General features: G+C 37.4%; 2 protein-coding genes across 4 annotated transcripts in view; both read left to right on the plus strand.

Moving 5' to 3' along the window:
* Positions 1-12,584, plus strand: part of G2E3 (G2/M-phase specific E3 ubiquitin protein ligase) — a 35,342-nt gene extending 22,758 nt beyond the window's left edge. For both annotated transcript variants that reach the window (XM_067462865.1, XM_060759708.2), the window contains 8 exons: positions 116-243; positions 329-461; positions 2,055-2,186; positions 3,069-3,379; positions 3,895-4,076; positions 6,661-6,833; positions 7,435-7,634; positions 8,617-12,584. In XM_067462865.1, coding sequence (XP_067318966.1) covers positions 116-243; positions 329-461; positions 2,055-2,186; positions 3,069-3,379; positions 3,895-4,076; positions 6,661-6,833; positions 7,435-7,634; positions 8,617-8,858 — 1,501 coding nt within the window. In that variant the 3' untranslated portion in view covers positions 8,859-12,584. The remainder of the gene's footprint in view (positions 1-115; positions 244-328; positions 462-2,054; positions 2,187-3,068; positions 3,380-3,894; positions 4,077-6,660; positions 6,834-7,434; positions 7,635-8,616) is intronic.
* A 2,833-nt stretch (positions 12,585-15,417) lies between these two features.
* The window catches only part of SCFD1 (sec1 family domain containing 1), a 45,373-nt gene continuing 32,943 nt past the window's right edge, over positions 15,418-27,847 (plus strand). Inside the window, exons 1-8 of one of the 2 annotated variants that reach the window (XM_067462866.1) lie at positions 15,463-15,518; positions 16,769-16,970; positions 19,983-20,053; positions 22,255-22,343; positions 23,008-23,098; positions 25,699-25,821; positions 26,777-26,864; positions 27,401-27,490. In XM_067462866.1, coding sequence (XP_067318967.1) covers positions 19,997-20,053; positions 22,255-22,343; positions 23,008-23,098; positions 25,699-25,821; positions 26,777-26,864; positions 27,401-27,490 — 538 coding nt within the window. In that variant the 5' untranslated portion in view covers positions 15,463-15,518; positions 16,769-16,970; positions 19,983-19,996. Of the gene's footprint in view, positions 15,519-16,768; positions 16,971-19,982; positions 20,054-22,254; positions 22,344-23,007; positions 23,099-25,698; positions 25,822-26,776; positions 26,865-27,400; positions 27,491-27,847 lie in introns of both variants that reach the window. The other variant, XM_060759691.2, reaches the window with a different exon arrangement.

Here is a 27,847-nt window from a genome sequence, read left to right on the forward strand (position 1 = left end):
GTAACAGAAAGACAGATTTTTAAATGTAAAATGATATATCTTGATAATATTAAATCTTGTTTTATTGCACAGACAATTCGTTGAGCTGAATTTCAAATGCATTTTTTCCCTTTAGTAAATGGGAAATAAAGCGCTGTCAGTACTGCGGCTCCAGTGGAACTCATTTGGCTTGTTCCTCGTTGATGAGTCGGGAGCAAAATTGGGAATGCATTGAATGCAGAACCCTTCTTGCCAAATCAAATGGTATGAAATGTCTGCTAATGAGACTTAAATTAATTGAAACTTGTTTAGTAATTCCAAGAGTGATACTATGAATTTCATCATACAGGGAACATTAAGAAATGGAGAAAGCGTTCTTTGAGTATAACAGAAAAAACAGATACTGGAGATGGTTTGCAAGAAGATCCCTCACCCAAATGCCCAAGACAGTCTCCTGGATCCCATCTTGGCTTCCTCATCAGGCATGTTTTTTTTTCTCTTGTCTTGTGGCTACATAGAAGTAACGGTGGCTACATTCACACATCAAAACTCTGTTTAACAAGCTGCTATAAGCCATAGCATACCTAAGATTCATGCACAGTATCTCCTCCTTTCTCTTGTGCAATTAAAAGGAATCCAAAAGTTTTTACTTTATCAGCTATCTGAATGTATGGATTCATTTCTGTCGCCATCCACACAAGACAATGTCTTCAGAAAGTATTTCCCTCTTTGCTCCTCCTTCTTTCAGTTTGCCTCACTGAAAAATACTGTCTATTCTGCTTCTCTGTCTTTCTCTCAATTACTGTTTTCCCCCTTTTTCCCTTCCACTTTCAAAAAAGAAGGTCCATGCTTTTTTCAGATTTTTCAGGTAGCAATACATTTCTTTTTCTTAGTTCCCTCTTCTCTACTCTCCTCCTCCCTTGTGTCCCTCTTTTCTTCACACTGCATGCCTTTGGGGAGAAGGTGGAGATGGAGAAAGTTAAAATTAAATGCCGAGGTGGCTCAAGTGCTCAGATTCTCTCAGCCATCAAACACTTCAATATTGTAAAAAAACATGCAGGCATTACTGTCTGATTCTCATGGTATCAAAGAGGCACATTCACCAGAAACTCAAATTACCATGGCCACTTTGGTGTCAGTTAGACAGCTGAATTAACAAAAGGGGATATTAACTAGTTTGAAGCTAGTCTTAGTTATGCTTCTGGCCTGAAAGAGGTTAAGGATAATGAGATCACTTCAAGATCTCAATTAACCAATCCAAAATGTTATTCAGCCCTAGCTAGCACTATGAACAGTCAGAAGGGGGTGTAGTGTTCAGAGGAGGAAGCTGTTCTTTAGCCACCTCACTTCTCTTGGCTGAGATTACTAATTATTCTGAAGGGCTTCTAGGCAGTGCCAACCCAATAGGTGGAAAACCCAACAGTCATCTCACAAATTTTACCTATTTGTCCATTCTCAATGCAGTGACCATGTTGAACAAAGAAACCAAGTATTGTCAATGCCTTTTTCAGTTGCTATGTCTTTGCCTGTGCCATGTTTTGATTGGGATTCTTGACTGCAGCAATTTTTATCAATTGTTGGTAAAGAATATAAGAAATTATGCCTGTTGCCCCCAGGTTTGTGCAGCATCCAAACAATCTGGAATTCCCTCTGTAGCCACCTCCGTTATTGCCCCTTTCCCCCATATTTCCTTCAAGAAAACAGCATAGGGCTGGAAGTTCAATTGCTCACGCAGCTAACTTACCAAAGATAATGGCTGAGGCCATCTTCTATCAGCAATCCTTCTTTAGTCTAAAGCAGCAGAAGGGAATTAACTACCCAATAGATGCTTGTCAATTTCTTACATTTACAAATGATTCGTCTTGCTTGAACTTCTTGTTTGTTAAGAATTTTTGTTGCAAACTCCACACTTGTCTATTTTATGCTTCAGAAATAAATGACTAGTTCAGACTAAAGGTTTGCAGTGATAAAATGTTTATGCCTGTATATTTATGCATAACAGTTTCTGATTCATTGGCATACGTCTCTAACTCTCAAAAGTAGAAATCAAAACTGTTCTGTTTTCTTTCTTTCAGATCCCCAAAGATTATATACTCCAATGCCTTTACCCATTGTTCACAACTGGATCTTTCCCCTTCTGATAACAGACTGATATCTTCACCCTCCTGGATCAGTCCTTCAGTGAGGAATCTGTCACTAAGAAAATCGTAAGTAGAACTGTTTCTACAGTTTTTGAAATGATGGGTTTAAGGTTGAAGTTTTATTTATGCTAGTAAGTTACCTTACGGATTTTTGACACTGAACTGCTGTTTTCTGCATCATATATCAATCCAATTCCTTTCACCGTTTCAAAGTGCATTGTTATGCAATACTGTTTGTCATGTTTGTGGGGAACAGAGAGCCAAATATCAAATAAGTTTATGGATATTGCTCTGTGCCTCTTTAGATCTGTTCCATTGATTAGAAATGCTAGGCTTGGATCTTAAGATAAATTTCTGCCAACAGAAAGGTGGCTTCTATTCAAGGGGGTGGAACCATGATACCAAGAAGGAAGATCTCAAAGGAAGGGGACAGTAAGTTTTTTCCCCAGTTCTGCTTCCCCCTTTTGAGTGAGATTCCAGTACCCTCTGGAAGAGATTTCAAGGATACATAAGCAATTGCCAGAAAAATTGGTGAAAGTTTCATATCCATTTCTCCTTAGGTCTTTTACCAGTAGAGACATCTGTGGATAGAATTCCAGATATATTCCACCCACAGGAACAAACTGTGTTTCCTTTTGTTGTCATTGTGTTGCAGACTATTAAATGCATTTGAAAAGCGAGACAAAATTAGTAACTTATAAACATGCTTTTGATTTGACTCTAATCTGTCACTGTCATGCAGATGATTGCTTGTACTGTGTAACTTAAAAATAGTGAATTGCTATCAGATATCTGCAGATGAATTCATACTCCAAAAGCTTTGCATTATCAAGCAATTTAAAGTTTCAGTGTAAATTTTATAGAAGCTGATTACACAGATTAAGAATTATTGTGGCACATACCTATTAAATGCTTTAGTAACCAAAATATTGTTTTCATATTGCAAAGGCAACTCGGAGTGCAGAAAAGAGAAGTCTCGAATATTCTGAGGGAATTAAGATCACAAATTAATATCAAGCCAACAAGATTAAATATCAACAGACAAGACATCTGGAATAGTGCCTTAAAAGGATTTCAAAAGAGAAGCTTCAATCCTGCCAATACTATTGAAGTAAGGTACATAAACAGCGGAACTGAAATAAAGATGTCCAGCTGTCTTTCATCAAAGGAAGATTTTTTCCAATTATTGATGCTTCACCTTCAGAAGTCATCACTCTTTGAAGGCAACTTATCAAAGAATTTATCTTTTGATTCTCAAGGTAAAATTATTCTGTAAATATGTAAAATATGGATTGGAGGAACAACTCATTTTTTCTGCATTCTCTAATAGGTTCATAGTACTGTACATGTAATGTTACCATTTTATTTCTAGAGCAAGCTTATCAGTATTTCTTGCTAGATGGGTCAGTTAGAATGGAAAGGTTCAGTAAATGTAAGTAGAAACTTACAACACAGTCTTTGTATCCCATAACTGCTGTTTCATTTAGGCCAGCAGTTGAGATGGCTTTAAAAAGTAAATAAATCCATGATAGGTAAACTTATCATCGTTTACTCTTCTATAAATACTGAATTTCCTTATTTAGTGATGGTATGTTTGTGAGTATCAAAAGCTAAGGGCAAATGAGGACTTCTGGTTTTATATCTTATGCGTAGATTTCTGATGTCATATATCCAAAGACAACATCCAAAATATTGTAGTAATTGTATCAATGTGGGTTCATATCCACTTTGATTTGTAAACATAATAGTTGTCTTACATTATTTGTATTTTCAGCTCTTCAAGATAATCTTTATTATGAAGCTGGAAAAATGATTGCAGTTTCTCTGGTTCATGGAGGTCCATCTCCTGGCTTCTTCTCCAAAACATTGTTTTATTGCCTTGTTTATGGCACAGAGAATGTGAAACCAACTGTAGAGGATGTTGCAGATGTGGATGTTTTGCTAACAATAGAGAAGGTAAGCTACCAACAGCAAAGATGATATTATTGTTAGAAGCGAGTACATATTATTGCAGAAGCATTGACCTAACCTTTAATTTTTCATTTTGCTGTTTAAACCTGGAATCGGAATAGTTTGAACATGCATTATTATTTGATGTACACAGGATATTCAGCAGCATAAGTGTAAAATGTGTTTTACTGTATCACAAATGTTAAGAAAGCAAATAAAAATTGACACAAGTTGATTGCATGAATAGTCATCTTACTGTATCAGTACTTGGAGAGTCTTCTTGGCCAAATATCTATCAGAGTTGCTCAGCTGGATATGGTGATTTTTGCTCATTTCTGTTGGCAAAATTGTCTCAGTTGTAAGTTTGGAAGGAACTGCTGGTGAATAACCACTGTTGAATTGGATTGATATTTAGGATTTCTGCTGGGAGGTGAATATAAGCCCTGAGAAAATATGTTTCTCTGTAGAATAAGCCTCCCTCAGGCTCCATCCATTTTGCCCTCAATCGTCAACTTTTCCAGTCCCTGGCTTGGAAAAGAAATCTAACAATATACATTCTGTCTTTGGTATGTTTCACTAAGGGGTTGATGTCCAGAAATGGGAAGCACAATGGCATGGACAAAATATTCAGTGATATATCTTTACACTTCAAGATCTTGTCTAGTTTCTTCATAGCTGCCCTTCCAAGTTGCAGTCTACTTCCAGTATCATAACTGCAGTCTTCACTCTGATTGAAAATTGACCCAAAGTATGAAAAATCATGAACTGTTTCAGCATCTTCAGCATCTCTACAACAAAATCATATCATATTCCTAGCCTCTGCATTACATAGGATTTCTGTTAATACATTGCACTCATCTATAGAGTTGCATCGATTCAAGATTTATTTGCTGCCTCTGTACAAGATCAAAGTGAAAAGCAGTTCCCTTGCCCTAATCACATTACTTGGAAGTAATTCTCACTGCTATTAGTATGGCATATTTGGAGTTAGTATGTACAGGATATAGATGCAAATTATTGCAAGGTTGCTTAGAGGGGTGGGCGGAAAAGAAGCTGAAAGGGAATACCTCTGGGTATTCTTTGCTCAAGAAAAACCCTAGGAAATTCATGGGATTGCCATAAATCAACAAGCAACTTGAAGGTACATGTGCACACACACAATAATAGATGTGCAAAATGGAGACACCGAAGATACACACAATAATGTGCAAAATGGAGGTATTGTAATTAAGCTTTATAGGTCAAAGACATAATAATATAGTCCTATTATTCATACATATATAGGAAAGAGAAAGTAATTTTGTATAAGTATGCAGAACTGTTCTACAATGGCACAAAGTGAATTAATGTTGGGGTGGGAGTACTTCTCCTGTGCATTGCCCATAGTGAAAATGACTAAGGTTTCTTATCTGTAGGCAAATTTTAAAAAGACACTTGACCTTTGAGTTTACTTGCTTTCACAGATGATTAAATATGGTTGTATTTAATCAGAGAGAGTGTGGTACTGGATTTGCACATAACTGAACTCCTGCCTATTTAGGTATTGCTGGAGGAAGTGGGTTGCACAGCACTTTTATTTTGGCAAAGGGGATGATTACATACACAACCAACAATTGTCTTTTTGTTTTTCTTAATATTTGTGCCTCAATAAAAATATTTTGCTGCTTTATAGCATTAAGTATCATGTGTATATCAAGTGGTAGTAATGCCATTCTCTTGAGGGTGCAGAGGAGCAATCCACTACCTCTTGGGTTGTAACCCACTTGCATGTAGAAAAGTACTTGGGCAAGGCACTTATGAACTTGAAATGATTGTCCCATTTATCATCTTTAGCTTTTTTTAGGTAAACTTGTTTTTATTTGAAACTATAGCTACAAACAAAATATGGACATATTGAATTAAAACATCTTAAAGACAATAAGTGTTGCTGACCAATGAAAAATAAGGTGATAGTAATATGAATGAAGCAAAAGGAACACGTAGACAACTGCACAGAGACAATTTATCTTTGAGGAGTTACAAAATACCTCACATAATAGTTTTCTAATACCTAAATTGTGAAGAAGGTGGGCAATGGAGATATTAGTCTTTGTAAGTAAATGAAGTAAAAAGCTATAAAATTTATTTATGCATTTATTTCTTTATTTGCTCCATTTATACCCCGCCTTTCTCACCCTGTAGGGGGACTCAAGGCGGCTTACAACTCCAGCAAGATTCAATGCTGCTTAAACATTGTCATAAAACATATCCCATAAACTAAAAAAAAATTAAAACAATAAGCAAATAAAATACATAGAATAAAAACAAATTTAAACATTTAAAGTGCATGATTCCATTCATCCATAATCCTTACTCATAATCCTTGTTCAGATCATGTCGAAACTGTAATAATTTATTCTGCAAACATTTGCGTGCAGAGCCATGTCTGTACCTTTTTTCTGAAGACAAGAAGAGATGGGGCCTGCCTGATCTCAAACGTGTCACCTTGTCTCTTTGCATTTCCAAGATGTTTGTTTATGAGCAGAGCAAGACTCTTAAATTTATCCAGATGTTTAATATGTTAGGCTCATTAATGTTTTTACTTCTGTAGATAAAATCTGCCACAACTTTAAGCAGCTTAGAATCAGCAGTAAGTGAATGTTCTGAATATCTTGCCACTATTGGATGTTTGAGACCTGTAACAGCTCTAGGTGATAAGGATATATTGGTGGATGAGATATTGAATTACCATGTCATCAAGAGAACTCTCTTACCACTTGAAAGGTTTGTTTGCTGAATAACCTCTTGCTATATCTTTTTTTCTGTTTAGTTTCATCACTTTACCATTAAACTGGGTAAATGATACTCTGCTTGTATAATTTCACCAGATTGCTTTCTCCTCTGGATTTGTCTATATTGGAAATACAAATTTTACAGTGTTGAGTTAAAATTGCATATACCTATAACTATCGAAATGTCTTGGTAAAAAATGTTTGGTTGAGAACTAAAATATAGTTAAAATGTTTAATATTGAAAAAAAATGAAACTGATGAGAGGGGACTAAGCAGCTTTCTTTTACTGTGTTGAGCAGCTTGCAAGGGAATTCAGTAAATCTGGAAAATTATATGGTAGTTAGAAAGATTCAGCACCATCGTCAGTACAGGTATTCTGACTAGCTCCTGTTGCAGGAATGTGTCTTTAAAATCAGTTTTAATCACTCCAGCAAATGTAAGGCAAACCAGAGAATTATTGTTTTTTAAGAATTTAAAGAGTTATTAAGAAAAGAAAAGGATAACTGGGGAAAATGTTTTTATTTTTGCTTTTTTAAGAACAAAAGCCTCAAAGTACTTTTTGATGCTCTTTCTATACATCTCTCCTCCCCCAGCTTTGAACAAGGTTTGAAAACACTTAGTGTTCTGGAAAAAATGCAGATGAATCCTGATGCGTTCTGTAGCATACTGTGTCATAAGCCAGAAAGACTTTCAGCAAAGTTTCTTGGTGATCTCTTCACAATTTACTGTTGGCCAGGAGCAAATCAAGCCAGAAGTCTGGATTTCTGGATGGGTTACTTGCAGGAGACAGAAGGTAAGGGGGAAGTGGGGAGGTGTTCACATAGATATCTATGAACTAGGAGTGTGGATTTTTAAAAAATTTACAAATTGAAAATGCTTAAGTCAGTGTTTCTCAATCTGGGGGTCAGGACCTCATGGGGGGTTTCAAAGACCATCAGAAAACATATTTCTGATGGTCTTAGGAACCCCTTTGGCAGAGAAGGCTGAGGATCTCTCTGCCTGTCCTTCTCTTCCTTTTTGGAAACAGAGAATTCTCCCACCAAAAGCCCTCCTCTTGCTGTGATTATAGGTGAACTGTATAACTCCCAAATGTCAAGGTCTATTTTCCCCAAATTCCACCATTAGGGCATATTGAGTATTTTTGCCAAATTTGGTCCAGATCCATCATTGATTGAGTTCACAGTGCTCTCTGTATGTAAGTGAACTACTACTCCAAAACTCAAATGTCCACCAAACATTTCCAATATTTTCTGTTGGTTATGGGAGTTCTGTTTGCCAAGATTGGTTCAGTTCCATTGTAGGTGGAATTCAAAATGCTCTTTGATTGTAGTAGTTAACTATAAATCCCAGCAGCTACAACTCCCAAATGACAAAATCAATTCCCACAGGACCCCACCAGTATTCAGATTTGGGCGTATTGGGTATTTGTGCCAAATTTGATCCAGTTAATGAAATACATCCTGCATATCAGATATTTACATTACCATTCATAACAGTAGCAAAATTACAGTTATGAAGTAGCAACTAAAATAATTTTATGGCTGGGGGTCCCCACAACATGAGGAACTGTATTAAGGGGTCGCGGCATTAGGAAGGTTGAGAACCACTGGCTTAAGTTTATATTATGGAAATGCCACAATAGGCTTTCTTTCCATTTTAGTGTTGCTTCATATTCACATTTAATGATTGACTGTTCTCAGTTTATAATTACTTCCTACAGAATGTGAAATCTCTTGTAAAAACTAATCCAATCTCCTTAATTTTTCTTGCTTTAGGTGGTGAGTCAGGTGTAACACTAGAGGACATCTTACTGTTTGCAACTGGCACCTGCAGTATTCCACCTGTCGGTTTTGATCCTGAGCCTTCAGTTAAGTTTCTACATATAAAGTGCCCCATTGGAAAGAGACAGCTCAACTGCTTAGAGCTTCCAATAACAAAATCTTACACGAAGTTTAAAAGAACTCTTGATTCCGCCATCAGAAGTGTAGTGGCTACTACAGTGGGCTCAAGAAACTAAATGATAAAAGCACACAAGAAGCTTGCTAACTGCTGCTGGATAATAGACACATTCATCCTCACAGGTTTACAGCATGATCATGGGAATGGCTTGATTTTAGCCATTTTGAACTTTGTTTCAAAATGGTGAACAAACAAAGCTTTTGAAAAAGTCTTGCGTTACTGTATTTTTTTGGTAACTAACAGCCATAATCTCAGTCTTAGCCCAACAATGTGACATACTCCAGCAAGTTACTAGTTAAGCATTCCGTCCAGTACTTCACTTTCATATTATATGTAATTAATCATAAACCAAAAATTCGGGCAAATTTCTGTGTTTACTAAATTTGGGAAGACATGTTTTTTTGAAGTGTTGACTTGGTGTTATGCACCAATAGTAGTAGATAGTATTTCACATACTAAAATCATTTGAGGTATTCTAGCTATTAAAAACACAAAATAAGGATTCTCAGGATGTTACCTCGTTTTGACTTTTGTAAAATATATTTAGAAGAGTAATAAAGCTTTATAATGCTTTGTATAGATGCAGAAAAATGCTCCAGCTACTCTAGTTACGCTTCAGTTCAAAAACCATCCCAATCCTTTCCTTTGGAAATACAAAAACTATATTGTGTTAAAAATGAAAGAGTTTAAAAAGGCTCTGTACAGAGAAAGTATAAGTACCTGTTAATCAAATCAATGTAAAGGTTCTAGTCTAAAATTCAACAATTATGCATAAACTTTGGGTGTTACTGTTGAAGAGGGCAGGAAATAAGTTAGATTTATGATTATTCCAACTCAGTATATTAAAAAAATACAGTTCAACGTTTGTATTAGTACTTTATCTAAAAGCTTGATATGGCTTCATTTGTGAAGTTCCCCTACAGTTCTGATTACATTGTAGATATATTAAACCTAATTGAATAATCAAACATAATTTATAAAACACCTGGCAGTGACTTGGATTCAAAGTACAACGGCACTGCTTCTGATCAAGCAAGTTGGATCTTGTACTTCTCTCCTTACCCCTCTGGAGGACTGTTCTTTACAGAGGTTCAGGGACACTATTTACACCTTTTAGGTGAAATAAAAACAGCAATCATTACATAGTATAGAACTTTAAATTTATCACACATTTGGATCTCCACCATTGTGTGTAGTGTAGACAAAATTAAACACATGAAGTACTTTTAAAATTCAGACGTAAACTTGCTTTAACCACTTAAGGTGTATCACTTATAATCTTGAATATAACATTCTAGTACTTGGTATATTTACTTTAAACAGCAAGTCTTTACATGTTTATTCAGAAGTTAAGAAAAAACTTGTTAGTGGCACTTACATGTGGGTGAATACACATTTGAGATTAAACAAACCACCCACAAGGGATCAACTCACACTGACAGCCGTGGCAAGACGCTTACTAATAATAACAATAAAAAATATATAGATTTTATTTCTTACCTTGGTCTTCTCAAGACGGTATGCAAGATAGAGTTAAAATACAATAGATAAAAACATAAAACTATTTAAATGTAGAATTAAAACATACATTAAAATCGGTCATATCAATAAAAGGGTCAATTTAAAATACATTTATTTCAGATTGTGTATAATTCAGATGAGATCAAAGTTCATCAGAAGAAATTAAGAAAACATATTACAATCAATATTTCTTTAAAAATAGTTTTATCATGTACTTCTAATATTCTAGTCTTCTAGAACAGAGCTTTTTAAACTGTGGGTCCCGACCCCTCATGGGTTCCCCTTAGCTCAGTGGTTCTCAACCAGTGGATCCCCAGATGTTTTGGCTTCCAACTCCAAGAAATCCTAACAGCTGATAAACTGGGATTTCTGGGAGTCGTAGCCCAAAACACCTGGAGAGAACCACCACCTTAGCTCAATGTTGAGGTCTACAAAAATTGGCAACATTTACACAAATCTGTTAGCAACAATGTGCAGTGTTTGCAGTGGATTCTGCAAAAAATGCTTCACCTGGACTCCACGAAAAGGAAAACCAGCCTATCTAGCAAGCCTTGTGAATGCTGATTTATTAAATGTTTTATTTTTATTCTTATTTTATATACCTGGGGTCACGTAAAAATTTCTCAGGTGGAAAGGACTCATGCGTATCAAAAGTTTAAGAAGCCCTGTTCTAGAATGGCAAACACAGTCAATAAAAAGGGTAGTTCATGCTTGCAGGTTTGCATTCTAAAAGACAGGGAACAAAAAAAAATGGGTCAGGGAAGAGGAAAAGCACAATGCAAGTACAGGTGGCTTCTCTGCATAAATATATAAATGACAATTTCAGCCATGCGAAGAATGTTTTGGTGTAAGAAGGAAGGAATTTCCTTTACCTGCTTAGAATGAGCAGTATATGAGTGAGGAAAACACTTGACACTAGAGGGCTTTGATTAGGCTAGAAGTAGTTAGTAAAACTTTATTTCTATCCCGCCATATCTCCTCATGGGGACTCAGGGAGGTTCATAACATGAAAGGCAAACATTCAATACCATAAAATACAACAATAGACGAAAACAGTTCAAAATAACAGTAGACTAAAACAATTCAAAATAAACAAAACAAAGCGTTCGACAATAAAGCAGATCACATGAAACAATAATAATAGCAAGGGGTTTTTCTCCACTTGCTTAAATTGAGATGAGAGCCTGAGATCTTCTCAAGCAGTGCTGGATTTCTGTAGTATGAAAAATATAAACTGATGGGTTTTTTTTGTTTTAAATCTCTTTAAATTGGTGGTAGGTTGACTAAAACTGCTAACTTTATGACTACTTCAGTTCTGTTGGAATGCAATCCCCAACTAGCTTGTCCCATTTATGTCAGTCTTAATTTGCATAAGAAGTCCAACCCAATGTAAATCAAGACACCCCATACTAATTCCTAAAGCTAAAGAGTAGCTCCTATAATTTCCATTTGAACTGGCAAAATATCAGAGAGATGAGAAGTCCCATGAAGCTGGGATAAACCCTTACATTTAAAATTATATTTAGCAAGGAATATGGCAGAATGAACAAAATGTGCCTTCTCACCATCATACCCTGACACATGCCCAAAATACCTTTTTTAAACACTAATGGCAAAGTCTGCCCCCAAAACATTTTGCGGATGGGGGAATATGACAATTTAACTTAAACCAGCCCTTTCCCCAGTTTTAGTCCAGAGCCTTTGGGGCTCATCTCGCATGCAGCCTTCTCTGGGGTCAAAGATGTGCTCCAGAGAGTTTCAAGCCCTTTGAAATAGATTTAAGGCATGTTGGAAGAAATGGGATTGTCTCCCTTTCCACTTGCACTATTCCCACAAGTACAATGACACTATGCCGTTCAGCTCATGTGTCTCAGTTCAGGGCAACAGTATTCTTTATGGGAGCTCAGGTACCTAAGGGGACTTCACTGTATGTACGTTTTATCAAACCATTTAAAAGTTGACACATTCAATTTAAACAGCACAGACTGGACAAAAACAAAGCAGAGTAGGAAAACAAATATCCGGGAGGGAAAATGGAAATTTTAGCATTATATAACAGTAGTTCAGAGTTTTTCATGTACAGTCACAAGTTTGTAAATATTATGTTTCGTGTTAAAACTGTTATTTCCTGAAGCCTGTTGTAGCTATTGTTTGTTCTTATTGTAGCACTATTATATGGGAGAACTGTCATAAGTATGTATCAATACAGTGCAATAACTTAAGAACTTACTTAGTTAACAGTATTAAAATATATGCTTTCAAATGCTGTTGGGCTTATTTCTTTACAGGAGGTTCAAATTCACTTCTGGTGGACAATGGTATTATTTCATTTGGGGCACTTTATGACAGGAGAGCCATCTTCACAACATTAATTCTGCTACAAGGAGAACATCATAGTTGGGCCATGGAAGTTTTAGCTAGATTTCTTATTAAATAAAATGTGGCTATATTGTATTGTATTGCTATGTGTCAACAAATTGATTTCAGCTTAGGGCAATACTATGAATGTGAGCCTATGGATGTATTCTAACTTGAAGAATCCCAGAAAAACACTTTTATATTACAAGGACCAGTCTTCTTAGTGGTCTCTTTGCATCACACAAAGGGGTTTTGCAGCTGCTCTGAGACCTCATTTGCAATGTTCTAGAGCACTATGGAAAACCCTCCTACTCCATACCCACCACACATTCTCGGGATGGCATGAGGAGCAATCCACAACTGCGTTTATCCCCATATGCTGTGACCATTCAATTGGCAGGAGCCCGTCTTATTCCATTCGTATTCTTAAGACTCCTCCTCTCCAGTTTTTTCTCTCTCCTGCCCTATTAACCTGATGTGTTTAAACTCCCTCAGTATAAAATAAGTACAGTAGGTAGCAAAGGGCAAGAGAGTACAACTAAAAGCATTAATACTATTATTGTAGGAAGGATATCTTTGTGGCTGTGCCACTAGAAGGTGGATCAAAAATCTTGAAATAATCTAGTCTTTGTCCAATTTAAAAGAGAATTGTTTAAGGAGAAAGCATCAGAGAAAATATTGATTGAAAGTAAATTAGAAAACAGTTCTGAGGAAAAGGTGCAAGGAATCCGTGGGATGGAACGAAGGAGGAATCCCATCACCAATGTCCACTGGCAGGACAGTGTTCTTTTTCATTTTTTCCCATTACTGCCTCTCCCCTCTCCTTCAGTTTTTTAAATCCTGTCCCACAATCTCTCAGTTTAATTAATAGCAAAATTTAATTGTAAATAAATATGGATAAAGAAGGAAAAAGCAGGAATTGAAGGTTAAATTCTTGAGATGGCCAGGAGGAGCAATCTGCAACAATTGGATTTCACTCCCATGCCCCAGCCAGAATGGAAGGATCCAAGATTATTTTTCAGTTGAGCCATTAAGTCCCCACCCCCTTCTCCAACAGTTTTTTTTTTCAACATTGTCTAATCAACCTGTCATGATTGCCCTTCTCTGACAAACTTAAAAGGCAAGGTTGTTAGTAAGGATAAATGACAAGGAGAAAATTAGGAGATACACAATTTTATGTCTTCTGGTAAGCTGAAACTCAATTTTGAAAACTGGAGCTTAGAGGCAATGCCTCCATAGTGGAAAAGACCATTGCAGTAACAGCATTTCTCCCAAAATGCTGCAACTGTCATTTTGAAAACAGCAGCCATGTAGAAAACTGGAGTTCTGGTTCTAATATAGACAATTAAATGAATATTTCAACAAAGATAAGGTAGAAGGCTTATAAGAAAAAGAATCTGACTGGGGAAATAGAATTATGACAGAAAAGAAAAACATTACAGAGATATACAATACATTATTAAAATGGTCCACAGAAACAGAACAAATAAAAGACCATAATTAAAAGGGCAACAAATGTTGGAAACCCAGTTAAGCTGGAGGAATGGGAAAAATATGGAAGAACAAATTAAAATATACATATGCATATGGTTTGAAGGAAAACTGGTATAAAATAATGTACCAATGGTACATAACACCTCAAAAGCTGTCAAAATGTTACAAAAATACAAAAGATAAATGCTGGAAATGTGAAACGTGGGTACTTTTACCACATGTGGTGTTCCTATAAAACTGCAAAATGCTATTGGAGAAACATACAAGAAGAGATGCAGAAAAACTTGGAGATAAGAATTCAATTGAAATCAGAGTATTCTCCCGCAGTGAGGGCATTGGTTTCCAGGTGGAAGGCGGTCCTGGTCGGGGTTGGCTTGATGCGCCTTTCTCTCTTTTGCCCTCCATTTGTGCCCGGGTTTCCCAGTTCTCTATGTCTATGCCAGAGTTTTTAAGTTTGGCTTTGAGCCCATCTTTGAACGGGGTTGGCTTGATGCACCTTCCTCTTGGCACGTTTCTTTCTTTTGCCCTCCATTTGTGCCTCTTCAAATTCTACAGTACTGCTAGTCACAGCTGACTTCCAGCTGGAGCGCTCAAGGGCCCGGGCTTCCCAGTTCTCTATGTCTATGCCAGAGTTTTTAAGTTTGGCTTTGAGCCCATCTTTGAACGGGGTTGGCTTGATGCACCTTCCTCTTGGCACGTTTCTTTCTTTTGCCCTCCATTCCTACCTCTTCAAATTCTACAGCACTGCTGGTCACAGCTGACCTCCAGTTGGAGCACTCAAGGGCCCGGGCTTCCCAGTTCTCAATGTCTATGCCCATGACAGTTAAACTGGTACCAATCTATATGAATTCAACAGTGATTGTAGATCAGGCCTGGGCAAACGTGGGCCCTCCAGGTGTTTTGGACTTTAACTCCCACAATTTTGTACTGGCTGTTAGGAATTGTGGGAGTTAAAGTTCAAAACACCTGGAGGGCCCAAGTTTGCCCAGGCCTGCTGTAGTTACACAAAAGTTACACAAAAGAAGATCCCCAAACAGTTTGTTTCTCAAGAATCCCGACGGAGGAGGACCACCTGTCTTCCCTCCGTTGATAAGAAGCCCTCCTCAGGCCTCCTTTCCTTCTTCCCAAACTCTGTCATGGCGCCATGGAGACGAAGAGTCCTACTCAGAGGCTCCGCCCACAGAAAGGAAGCCACGCCCACAAAGGGGAGGCTCCGCCCACCGCGCCACATCGGCCGAGACGCCACGTCTGCCCGAAGCGGATTGGCTGGGACCTGAAGAAGGGGGCGGGGCCGGACGAGGCGGCGAGGAAAAAATGGCGGCCGGCATCCGGGAAAAACAGACGGGTGAGTCGAGCTCGGTGTTGTCAACTTCCGCGGCCTCAAGGCGCTTCCTCTCAAAAGGCTCTACTTTAAGAGCCTCTGTGGAGAAAAGGGGCGTTATTCGCTCCCTTCTCGCTCCCTCTCTCGGCCCCGGTTGGGTTGAGGGGCCTCCATTTGCGAAGTGGAGGCCCCTCATTCTCCTCATTCGTGTGGCAGCCCAGTTCATGAGTCCTATCCCAACTGATTGGAGCCTCTCTGTATATTTGCCACTCCCTTCCCACCCCAAATCCTGTCAAATCTTTTCCAGATGTTTCCTTGGCCCATCTACATTGCCATCTAATACAGCTTGAAACTGCATTATATGGGAAGTGTAGGTGAATATAGTGACTGGCTTGACTCTGAAGGAGCTGGGGGTGGTGTCGGCCTACAGGGAGCTCTGGCGTGGGCTGGTCCATGAGGTCAGGAAGAGTTGGAAGCGACTGAACGAATAAACAACAAAAGGTGAATATAATGCAGTCTATTTGCATTGAACTGCATTATATGAGTCTACACTAGGCATGGGCAAATCTGGGCCCTCCAGGTGTTTTGGACTGCAACTCCCACAATTCCTAACAGCCGGTAGGCTGTTAGGAATTGTGGGAGTTGAAGTCCAAAACTTCTGGAGGGCCCAAGTTTGCACATGCCTGGTCTACACTGACCATGGGATTTGTAGATAGGTCAGAGTTTGACTTGATTACTTACTTACTTAGGCAATCCCTCGTTGACTGAGTGGGATAGTCTTCCAGGATCAGTGTACTGGCGTTGGATCTGTAGGTGACTGTGGAGCCCTATTCTTGCTCTGCATCTTCTTCCGCAGTGAGGGCATTGGTTTCCAGGTTGAAGGCGGTCTCGGTCGGTGTTGGCTTGACACGCCTTCCTCTTGGCACGTTTCTCTGTTTCACCCTCCATTCGTGCCTCTTCAAATTCTGCAGCACTGCTGGTCACAGCTGACCTCCCGCTGAAGCACTCAAGGGCCAGGGTTTCCCAGTTCTCAGTGTCTATGCCAGAGTTTTTAAGGTTGGCTTTGAGCCCATCTTTACATCTCTTTTCCTGTCCACCAACATTCCGTTTTCCATTCTTGAGTTCGGAGTAGAGCAACTGCTTTGGGAAATGGTGGTCGGGCATCCGGACAACGTGGCCGGTCCAACGGAGCTGATGGCGGAGGACCATCGCTTCAATGCTGGTGGTCTTTGCTTCTTCCAGCACACTGACGTTTGTCCACCTGTCTTCCCAAGAAATTTGCAGGATTTTCCGGAGGCCGTGCTGATGGAATCATTCCAAGAGTTGCATGTGATGTCTGTAGACTGTCCACGTCTCACAGGCAAATAGCAGGGTTGGGAGAACAATAGCTTTATAAACAAGAACCTTGGTATCCCTACAGATGTCCAGGTCCTCAAACACTCTCTGGCTTGATTAACAACGTCCAGGGCATTACAGGTAGCGCATCTCATAGTCTAGAATTCGTTAACCAGAGTAGTGGTGGTGATGTTTAAATTGTTTTATACCATATAATTCTGGTTATAAAGAACGATGTCTGTTTTTTAACTTAATGCTTTGAATGCAACTTTCCTGCTTCTTGGCAGGGGATTGGACTTGATGGCCCACAAAGTCTCTTCCAACTTTATGATTCTATGATATGTTCTGTTTACTTTTATTTATTTACCGTATTTATATACTGCCTTTCTCAGGCCGAAGGCGACTCAAGACGGTTTATACTCGGCACAGTTCGATGCCCCCAAACATATAAAATACAATTAAAAACATAGCATATAAAATATAGTTTTGTAAAAAGTCAATAAAATCATACATCCTTAATGTCGCTTTACTGAAATCACTATTCAGTTGCATCATCAGTTGTTCCATGTTCTATCATTGCCTGTTACATTGAGTTTGCAAATGTCTGCTCAAAAAGCCAGGTTTTAACCTTTTGGGGAAATGTTAAGAGGGAGGGGGCCTATCTAATATCCCTAGGAAGGGCGTTCCATAGCCGAAGAACTTTTATGGATTGTTTAGTTACTTGTGCCTTCATGCTATTTAAATTGGTAATTGATTTATTGTTTTACTATCATTGTTTTATTTTGATTCTTGTTGTGTAATGTACACAGTTGTAAGCTGCTCCCAAGTCCCATTGGAGATATGGGGCAGGATAGAAATAAAATTGTTGTTATTATTCTGAAATTCAAAATACTTCAAAATTCAGACTTGGTCACACTGGGATAGTGACGCATTTGCTTTCTGAATGTTCATTGTATCCTAACTTGGTTATGGACAAGATAATTTTAAAATACTACATATAAAATTATCTTGGCTATGAGTATAAGGTTTAGGTCAGTGGTTCCTGGGACCACTCTCCAACAATAGTGCCAAAAGGGTTATTAATCCGTTTTTGGTCAACTTTAGATTCAGTTTGGTTGTTTGGGGTGCAGATTCAGAAAATAGCATTGAATAGACCACATCAGCTCTAGTTTCTGATACAGAACATATGCCATCCAGTAGTCGCCATCTGCTCACCCACAGAAAACAATATTTAATAATCTAGAGCTGATGTGGTCTAGTCAATGCAGTTTTCTGAATCAGCACCCCAAATGACCCCAGGAACAGGCCTAAAAACAAAGGCGCACTCACTTCCAGGTGCCACATGGAATGGTTCCACTCCAGGAGAGAAGAGAAACAGCAGTCATGAGGCTTGTTGCTGCGCCTTTCCTAGGTAGTCAGCCTCTCCCCTCCCAGCATCCCCTTTGCCTTGGCACTATAAGAGGGTTTCGCAAGACCAGCCACTCTCATTGCAATGGTGTAGTAACCTTGAGGCCGAGGAACATATTTTAGTTCTTGGGGACCACTGGTGGCCCACAAACCACAGGTTGAGGTCCATTGGTTATATGAAGCATTAATGAATTTTGTGTCATCTCCAAGATATTTATTATGTATATAATATGCAAATACAGCTGTTCCGAAATCAAAAACAGGTTCTGTTTCCAAGCATTTTGGAAAAGGGATATACACAATCTGTCACAGTCAAGAAACAGATTGCTGTGGTTTAGGACCAATCAACACCGTAGAATTAATGCAGCTTGACACCACCAGACTGTCTGGAAGGGCCCTCAACCTCAGAGCTATAAAGCCTCATCAAGCTACAAATTCAAGCAATCCATAGAAAGCAACTGTAGTATTTAAAGTGGGAACTAGTGCTTGTGGTGCAGTGTAAAAAGGCCCAAATCTGGGTTCAGGAATCGAAAATATCTGCTGAATCCCCCTCCTGTTCTTGTGCTTGCTGCAATTTGTCTCAAATCACCTCTATCACCAGTTGAAGGTGTCAAGTTATTGGGAGCTATCCCAGGATTAGAGACCCCTTTGCACCTTTTCATGGTTTCCTCTGATATTCATTATCCAAATAATTTTATATTGTCTGGAAGATTAATTATATCAGTATGTATCATTTATGCATAAGGTGAACACTGGTACTCCCAATGTACATCCACGGGAGACCCTATTGCTTATTTCATTGCAATGTAGAGGCTGTCAGTTAATTCATGTCTTCTGCTTTCTTGTTCTCTAAATAAAATCAGTCAGGCAAAGCATATCCTTGTTGGAGCTGTACTGTTTTGTTCTCTCTGTTGAATTGTTCTGCCAGTTTACCAGAGATGGAAGTAAGATTAAGCAATCCTTAACTTCCCACCTCCACTCATTCCTCCCTTTTTAAAAGATTGTGTTTAAATTCCATCTTTACCTGACATTTTGTATATATGTAGACTCATGAAGATAATAATGTAGCTATGTTCATTTTGTTGTATTTTCTCCCCAACTCAATTGCACAGGGTTTTTACATCAAGTCTTATAATAAATGTTGTGTTTCTGGGCATCAGAAGATGTGGATATTTGATAGAGAGTGGGGTTTTTTTTTGGTTTTTTTTGCTGTGACGCTACCCTTGGTTTTTGCATTTTCATTAGTTAATACAATATCAGAATAATACAGTATCGAAACACTTCGTTTTTTGCCAGTTGAAATAAGACAATTTTGTCATAGCTATATATTTTGGCAGCAGCATATATTAGATGCCCTTTCCAGGCTTTAAGAATACTGAAATCCATCTATATAAGAAAGATATTTCATGCTACATATCTGCTGATAGTGGTATCAGCAAATCAAGTCATGTGCCTTGTACTTCTCAGGACCTTGCCCTTGTCATGATCAGGAACTAAACTCATCTCTTCTTCCATTAGTGTGATTATTCATTTGATGTAAGAAAGAGGATACTGCTTTTGAAACTGTTTCACTTGGGTAGTGATAATAACATTTATGCCAAATATGCTATTTTGGTCAACTGTATTTTAGGGTATTTTAGACAGTTAAACACAATTTCAGAGTTATTCACGATCTTGATCTCCAACATTGTGAAAGTAAAACAAAACTAAAGTAATACTAAGAATATTTTCTCTTTCTTTTTCCAGTGGCTCTGAAGCGTATGTTGAATTTTAATGTGCCACCTGTTAAAAACAGTACAGGTGAACCAGTATGGAAAGTAAGTCCAATAATACATCTATTTATGTCCATGGTAATCTGTATTTTCATGTGAACTTTCTTGTCATATTTTTGAAAGTTCTATTTATAGTACAGGGTAAAAGATTAATAATATAGACCAGTCGCTGATAAAAAAAAAGTGAAGCACTTACTGAAAAACACTTTAATGCGCCCGCCTCTAGATAGAGAAGTAAACAAATTTAAGTAGATAAAACATGCTAGCAAAACATTAAAATATAATGAATTTATGGTGCAAGACTTATGGAAGAAATTGCGTACATTTTCTCACTTAAAATATGTTTTCAAAGGTATTCTCAAGGTTGTGCTTGTATTATCAAGATCAATTTCAGTCTGGTTTCAGGCCTGGCTATGTGATAGAAGACTATGGTCACCTTGATAAATGACTTACACAGGGAACTGGATATTGGGAGTGTGTACCTGCTGCTGCTTCTGAATCTCTCAGTGGCTTTAAATACCATCAACCATAGTATGCTTCTTCTGGGCTTCCTTGCTAGGATGGAACATGGGGGAACTGTTCAACAGTGGCTCCAATCATTTCTGGAGGAGTGAACCCAGAAGACAGTGCTGGGGGATGCCATCTTAACTGTTGGGCTGTTGGGGTGTGTGGTCCCTCAGGCTCTGTTTTATTTCCCATGCTCCTTTAAATATACATCAAACCTCTGGGAGAGGTTATCTCGAGTTTTGGAATGTGGTACCATCAATATGAGATCCATTCTATTACTGCTTTCTACCCCAAGCCCAAAGAGACTGTTGTAGTCCTAAAGCAGTGTCTTTATCAGTAATTGACTGAACGAAGGCAAAGAAATGTAAACTTGATCCAAACAAGACAGAGGTGCTTCAGGTCAGTCAGATCGTGGAATAGGGATTCAGCCTGTGTATCTGGAGGTACACTACTGCTGAAGAAATGGGGTTGTAGTTTGAATCTGCTTGTATACACAGATTTGAACCTTGAGACACAGGTTTCTGTGATGCCAGGAGTGCCTTTGTGAATTTAAAGCTTGTGTGCCAATTGCACCTGTTCACTTTGGGATTACATTTGGAGAGAGTATGGAAATTTCAATTGGTCCAAAAACTGCAGCCAGATTGCCAACTGGGGCTGACTATGGGGATCATACAGCTTCCTTCTTGCAACAATTTCACTGACTGCCAGTTTGTTTCCAGGCACAATTCCACGGTTGGTTGTGAGATATAAAGCTGCTATATGACTATTTGACAGGAGACCCTTAGTTCAAACACCATTGCAAGTACAGTTGGTGGCTGCCCATAGACTCTGGAACTTCCTTCCTAGGAAGATCAGAATTATTATTATCATTATTATTTTTATTTATGCTCTGCCTTTCTCCCTGTGGGGACTCAAGGCTAACAATCCCACACTTTGGCTATAGTTTTAAAAGCACAATACAAAAGTTAAAAAACAATTACTGTAAATAGTACAGTGTGGATTAAGGTAAAAACAGATTAAAATATAACAAATACACTTAAAATAGCCTTTTAAACACACACCCCATCCAAGAATCCCACCAAAACATTTTTATTCAGAAAGACTTTTGAAAGAATGTTTTTAATTAATGCGTTGGGATGTTTTAAAAGATCTCTTATTAAGAGGTTTTGATCTTTTAAAATTCCATTTTCTTTTATTCAAACATTAATTTTTAAAATATTTTATTAGTTTATTTGTATTGTATTTTTCATATATTTTTAACTGTATTTTTAAAGTGGTGGGCTTTATTGAATCCTAATCATGGCCAAAATGTAAGTCGTAATCTATGCCAGTTCCAAGATTGGTATTGGACTTACTTAAGTACAGTATCTGGACATGTCTTGGGGGCCTCAGTTGTCATGCCCTCATAATTTCCCTCCTCTGACTTCAGAAACAGATCAGCCCCTGAAATTTGTATGAGGTTTTTAAAAAAGGAATCAAGGCTTAAGGTGTGTGTATTTGTCCTCCTCCTTGAAGGAGATTTTAAAGTTGTAGGAGAGCGAGTACTATAGATTTGACAACACATATATAATTGTAGTTTGAAAGACAACTATCTGTTTATAACAGCGAAGATCAAGGGTAGGTATTTCCTTCCCAACCTCCATTGTAATTGCTACTTTCTGTGGCAAAACAGTACATACAAAGCTGTCTAGAATGAATTCAGCCCTAGTGAATATTCTGTTAACTTTTTTGTATTACAGGTTCTTATTTACGACAGATTTGGCCAAGATATAATATCTCCATTATTATCAGTGAAAGAATTAAGAGATATGGGCATTACTCTCCACCTGTATGTATCTGATGTATATAGTCATTATGCTTTTGTTACTCTGTATGCTGCATGAAAATGTGTGATTAAACTTTGCACAGCACATATTGCAAACCATCAGTATGAGGAAACAAGCTGATTATTCTCAGATTCATTTTCTCTCATATAATGAGCAGAGCTGAAGGTCTGGCATGTATATACATTCTAATTTTTCCATAAAACAGGACAGGTTTGAATCCATTACACTGATTAACAAAATAAATAAAAAACCCAAAGAAAACTTGTACTTCGGCAGTATGCTAAGAGAACAACGTGGGGGGAAAAAGATACTTTCGGCATCCTGGTCCCCAAGTAGCATACTTTTCCAAGACATATTGAATATCTTAACATAGCTTGAATAGCACAATTTTTATTTGTTTGTTTCAGACTTGTTGTGCACAATATATATTAGGATTTTATTTTATAAAGATGCCCTGGTTAATCTTAAGTAATGTAAAAACCTATGTTATCTGTATTACTACATGGAGACAAGGAAAAGGGAATAGATTGGAATAGTTCTGTGCCAGCAAATTACAGGGCCTTGTAGTCTAATCTTATCCAGAATTCTTTGAATGTATGTTTTTGTTCAAGAGAGTGGATTTACAGAAACAAAACTGTTCATAAATGAAGTTGTTTTTATTTGTAGTCTTCTGCACTCCGATCGAGACCCCATTCCAGATGTTCCAGCGATATATTTTGTAATGCCAACTGAGGAAAATGTTGACAGGCTGTGCCAGGTAGTTTAATTTGTATAAAATTTGCAGTAAGAGCTAAGGCTTGAATGTATAATCTAGTGCATTCACAAATATAGACATATAGCAACTCAAAAGATGAACATGGTTTCATTCTAGAAGCAGAACTTCCTCTAAACTGGGGTTATATCTGTCCAATGCTGAGCAAAATATTGCTTCTAGTCAGATGGTGTTTTGGAACAAAGGTTAAATGTTTTTAGCAGTATACAGTTGCAAGTAGATCAGATATGTGGTCTTATATTCCTACTCCCTTTCTTTCCCTGCCATTTGGAAATACACTTTCAATTCATGCCATTATTTATTTATTTATTTATTTAAATATTTGTTATGCCATTAAGGTAATTCTCACGATGGCATGGAAACAAAATACAAGTTTAAAATATTAAAGGCAATGTAAAATACTGAAAAACATATAAATCAATTAAAAATCTTTGCCTGATATTTGCAAAAGACCACTTTCAACTTTAAAACATATGTCATGGTTCATGGAAGGAAATATAGAGGTTCTTATATCAACAAAGTTAATCCACAAAAGCTTGTCACCAATAATTATTTCATGCTGACTCAGTTCATAGGCTTGTCTACTAGACAACTGAATAGATGAGGCAAGATGAATTGTCTACATGCATATGTTTATCCAAATCACTGAAATAAAAAGCTGATTATTGAGTGTTGCTCCAAATAATCTTCAAAATTTAACAAAATTAAGAATGTTACAATTGGAAATGTTACAGATCTTCCTACTAGCTTGATTTCAACCAAGCTTAAGCCTAAGCCCTACTAAAATTTAGCCTGAGACAAAAATGATGTAACCTAGAACAGATTGCAACAGCATTTTTTTACCATCATGCATGCATGAGCCTGTACAGTGAATGCAAAAGTTGAGCTACTAAAATGCAATCAACTGAAAAGCTTTATGGAGTTCAGAGAAAGAATATTAAATAATGAAGCTGCAAAGCAAAGCCAAACCGTGTTGTGTAAATGTGCCGGGATAAAGTTTTAAGTGTCTTTGCTCATTGCACCTTTATGAATGAGAGTCTCGCGAGATCTCTCATTCATGTCACCAACAGTCCTGGTCTGATTTTGCAGGCTCTGATTATGGTTTATTTGGTCAAGTCTATTCACCTGTAATGCAATATTCCTCTTTTCCTACTGCCTCCTGCTTTAGCAGTGGTTTCTCTGTGTCAGGGATTGCAAATATAGACATAAATGGGAAAACATCTAGTGGCACATCTAGTTGACTCCACTTGCTGAAACAACCATGTATTATATTCTACCCAGTGCTTTATTTTCATACCCTTAGTTTATTCATGTATTTCCTGTTAACTGAGATTTTAACTGCACTATATAAAACTTGAAATTTATCCCTGGGTTAATTTGAGTGTGATTCTTAACTCTTATCAAGAAAGAAACCATCTCATTCTCTGAGTAAAGTAGTGAAAGGCAAGAGATAATGCATCCTGAGATAACTTTTAAAAAACAGTGGCCTCTGTACTCTCTCTACCATGGTGCCAACAAGAAATTCATGGGGCATACCTTAAACTAAGCTGTGGGACATCATAAACTATAGATTGAAGTTACTGGATAATTTTGGCATCCACTTTGTTTTAGTACAAGATACTGTCAAGCATGAACCATGTATCCTATATATCAGTTGACTTCAGGTATAAATTGGGGGTGGGTTTTGGGGCTAAAATTAAGGATTTCAATATGTTCCATGAATAAGTCATGGATTATTCTGTGGAGAGGGGAGGCATCAGTGCACTGTCCTCCATTTCCCCACCCAGCCACTGATGCCTCCCCTTTCTACAGAATAATCCATGACTTATTCATGGGACATATTGAAATCCTTAATTTTGGCCCCAAAACCCATCCCCAATTTATACCTGAAGTCAACTGATATATAGGATACATGGTTCATGCTTGACAGTATCTTGTACTAAAACAAAGTGGATGCCAAAATTATCTAGTAACTTCAATCTATAGTTTGTGATGTCCCACAGCTTAGTTTAAGGTATGCCCCATGAATTTCTTGTTCCTTCATATGCATTATGCCTGCCCTTGATATGAGCCAGCATGTTCAAAGCTTGTTGTGCCCAAATAAAGTGTCGTGTCAATGCAATCATCAGAATTTAATAAAGGACTCTCTTGGAAGTACAGATGCCTGATTTTGATATCTCACAGCTTCATTTGTGGTGGTCTCCTTCAGTTGTCTACTGATATGTTTCTTGGTACTGGGAAGGGACTGGCCACTTCAGTGGTGTCTTGTGTCAAAACTGAGTTAGGATTGGACACAAAACAGTCTTAGGGCAGCAAAGATTTCTGTCTCCTAATTACACCAGTGTGTAAAGTGTGAATGTGTGTGTGTGTGTGTGTGTGCGTGTGTATGCATGTAGTTTGGATATTCACCCTGAGTTTCTTATTCATGTGTCTGTGTTAGATATCAACAGCCTTATATCAAAATCAAAGTGTTTAACTGGACACAATGCTGTGGCATTTTATGAGATGATCAGTTTTAAGAAGATTGCTTTGTATTCATTTTAGCATGGTATTAACATTCTATTAACATTTTCATTTTCTTTCAGGATCTTAGAAATCAACTTTATGAATCTTACTTTTTAAATTTTATTTCTGCTATTTCAAGAAGTAAACTGGAAGATATTGCAAATGCTGCTTTGGGTGCCAGTGCTGTAACGCAAGTTGCTAAGGTACTATTATGCTAATGACAGTTTTATTGATATACATATCAATGAATCCATTACATTAGGAATGAATCTATTACATTAGTGAATTGCGAATTTCACATAACACAGAAAGATCGTATCTCTTTATGACAAGATAATATTCAGCAAGACTCTGAAACTAGTCCAGAATAAAGGATTTCAAAATGTCTTAATTCACGAAGGTGTGCACCCATAATTTCAAGAGTAATTTCTACAGTTTTTTAGTTATTGTGAACCTCACAGCCTGTCTTATTTATGGACTGCATTTCGCAACCTAATTTAATTTATTATGTAATTTCTAAATTTATACCATTGAAATTGAATTGGCTTTTATATATGCATAAGAACTTGTTATATGTGTCTGAGGCAAAATATGTAAAGGGAAATTACAAAAAGCAATTACGCGGAATCATTCAAATTACTTAGGTGTCTTTACTTATCGTAGTATCACGATCAAAGGTTATTTTAATCCACTTGTTTCCTATTTACTTTCCTCTGAGTTTTTTCTCTCTTTAAAATGTCTTTTATAAATAAAGATACACACAGCCAGATGGGCAAATAATTGAAATAACTTTGTTTCATGATTAATTATTTATAATTTTCTAATCATATTTATATGTACTGTACATATTATAATATTTATAGACTTGTGGGCAGTGACAGTGTCAGTGTTGTTTGATGCAGTCACCCATTTTTACCAATTTCTCTATTATATATTATTTTATGCTCTGCACAATTGCACTCCAACTCTCAGGGGCATCTTTTGTGAAAGATGGTTAAAACCAGATGCTCTGACTAGCTCAAGTGAAAATTATTTCTGTAAAAATAAAGCCACGGGTAGATGTTAGTCTTTATCAACTAAAAGAATGAAATCACAGGCACCTGCTAAATCAGTTAAGGTGGTGGTTCTTAATAATGATCCCGTTGTCTTGGTATATAGGTTTTTGACCAATATCTCAACTTCATTACTTTGGAAGATGATATGTTTGTACTGTGCAATCAAAATAAGGAGCTTGTTTCATATCGTGGTAAGTGGATTGTGAAAACATTTAGTTCATTTAATGCTTAGTATTTTAAGTCAGGGTTTATTAAATCTTTAATTCACCTTTCATCTCAATTTGTCAGGCTACTATACAGTATAGTGGTATGTAATTATGGTCTTCCAGATGTTGAGACTGACTTATAGCTGCCATTAGCCTTAGCCAGTGGTAAGATAATGTGGGATTTGCAATTGAACATGTCTAGAGAACCATAGTTCCCTATCCTGATACAATGTATTGGCCTAACTCAGAATGTTTTGTTTTATTCATATAATTGGATTGTTACTTCCAGCTAGAGCAGGCAGTGTTTACTTCTATCTAGCTATAGAAACTTTATAGATTCAGAATGTTAAATATATCTCTAATGTCAGGGCCAGAAGAATACAAGGTGTATTTCAGGTAGTTGCTTTTGTCTATTTGTGCTGTTTGCAGTTTATCTAGAATAGTTTGCCTGTGCTTAATAGCACACAATCTGTCACTGATGTTGATGTGAATAATTTCTCCCTTTGTTATTTAAATTATAGCCATTAACAGACCGGATATAACAGATACAGAAATGGAGACCATCATGGACACAATTGTTGACAGTCTTTTTTGTTTTTTTGTTACACTTGGTAAGTTGGAAGACTTTTAAAAATCTCCTTTGGTAAAGAAATCAACACTTCTGCTTTAAGTCTTATATAAGATCAACATGAGAGAGAAAGGTAAGGCAGACAGCTTTACCCTATAGAGGCCCAGTATAGACATTATATTTCCCCATCTCTTGCCTGATTTCCAGCATGTGCCTGTTTCAGAGGCAGGAGGTACAAGACCATTTTTCAATTGAAGATGTAGAATAATTCAGGATATTTAAAATATGGTCGTTGTATTGTGACACTTTTAATACCGTTAGTTACAAATGCAGCCAGTACCAGTTAAAAAATGATACCTTCAAGTCTTATGTCCCCCAACTCTGGAACGCCCTCCCCAAG

The sequence above is a fragment of the Anolis sagrei genome, chromosome 1, assembly GCF_037176765.1.
Source record: "Anolis sagrei isolate rAnoSag1 chromosome 1, rAnoSag1.mat, whole genome shotgun sequence".
NCBI lineage: Eukaryota > Metazoa > Chordata > Lepidosauria > Squamata > Dactyloidae > Anolis > Anolis sagrei.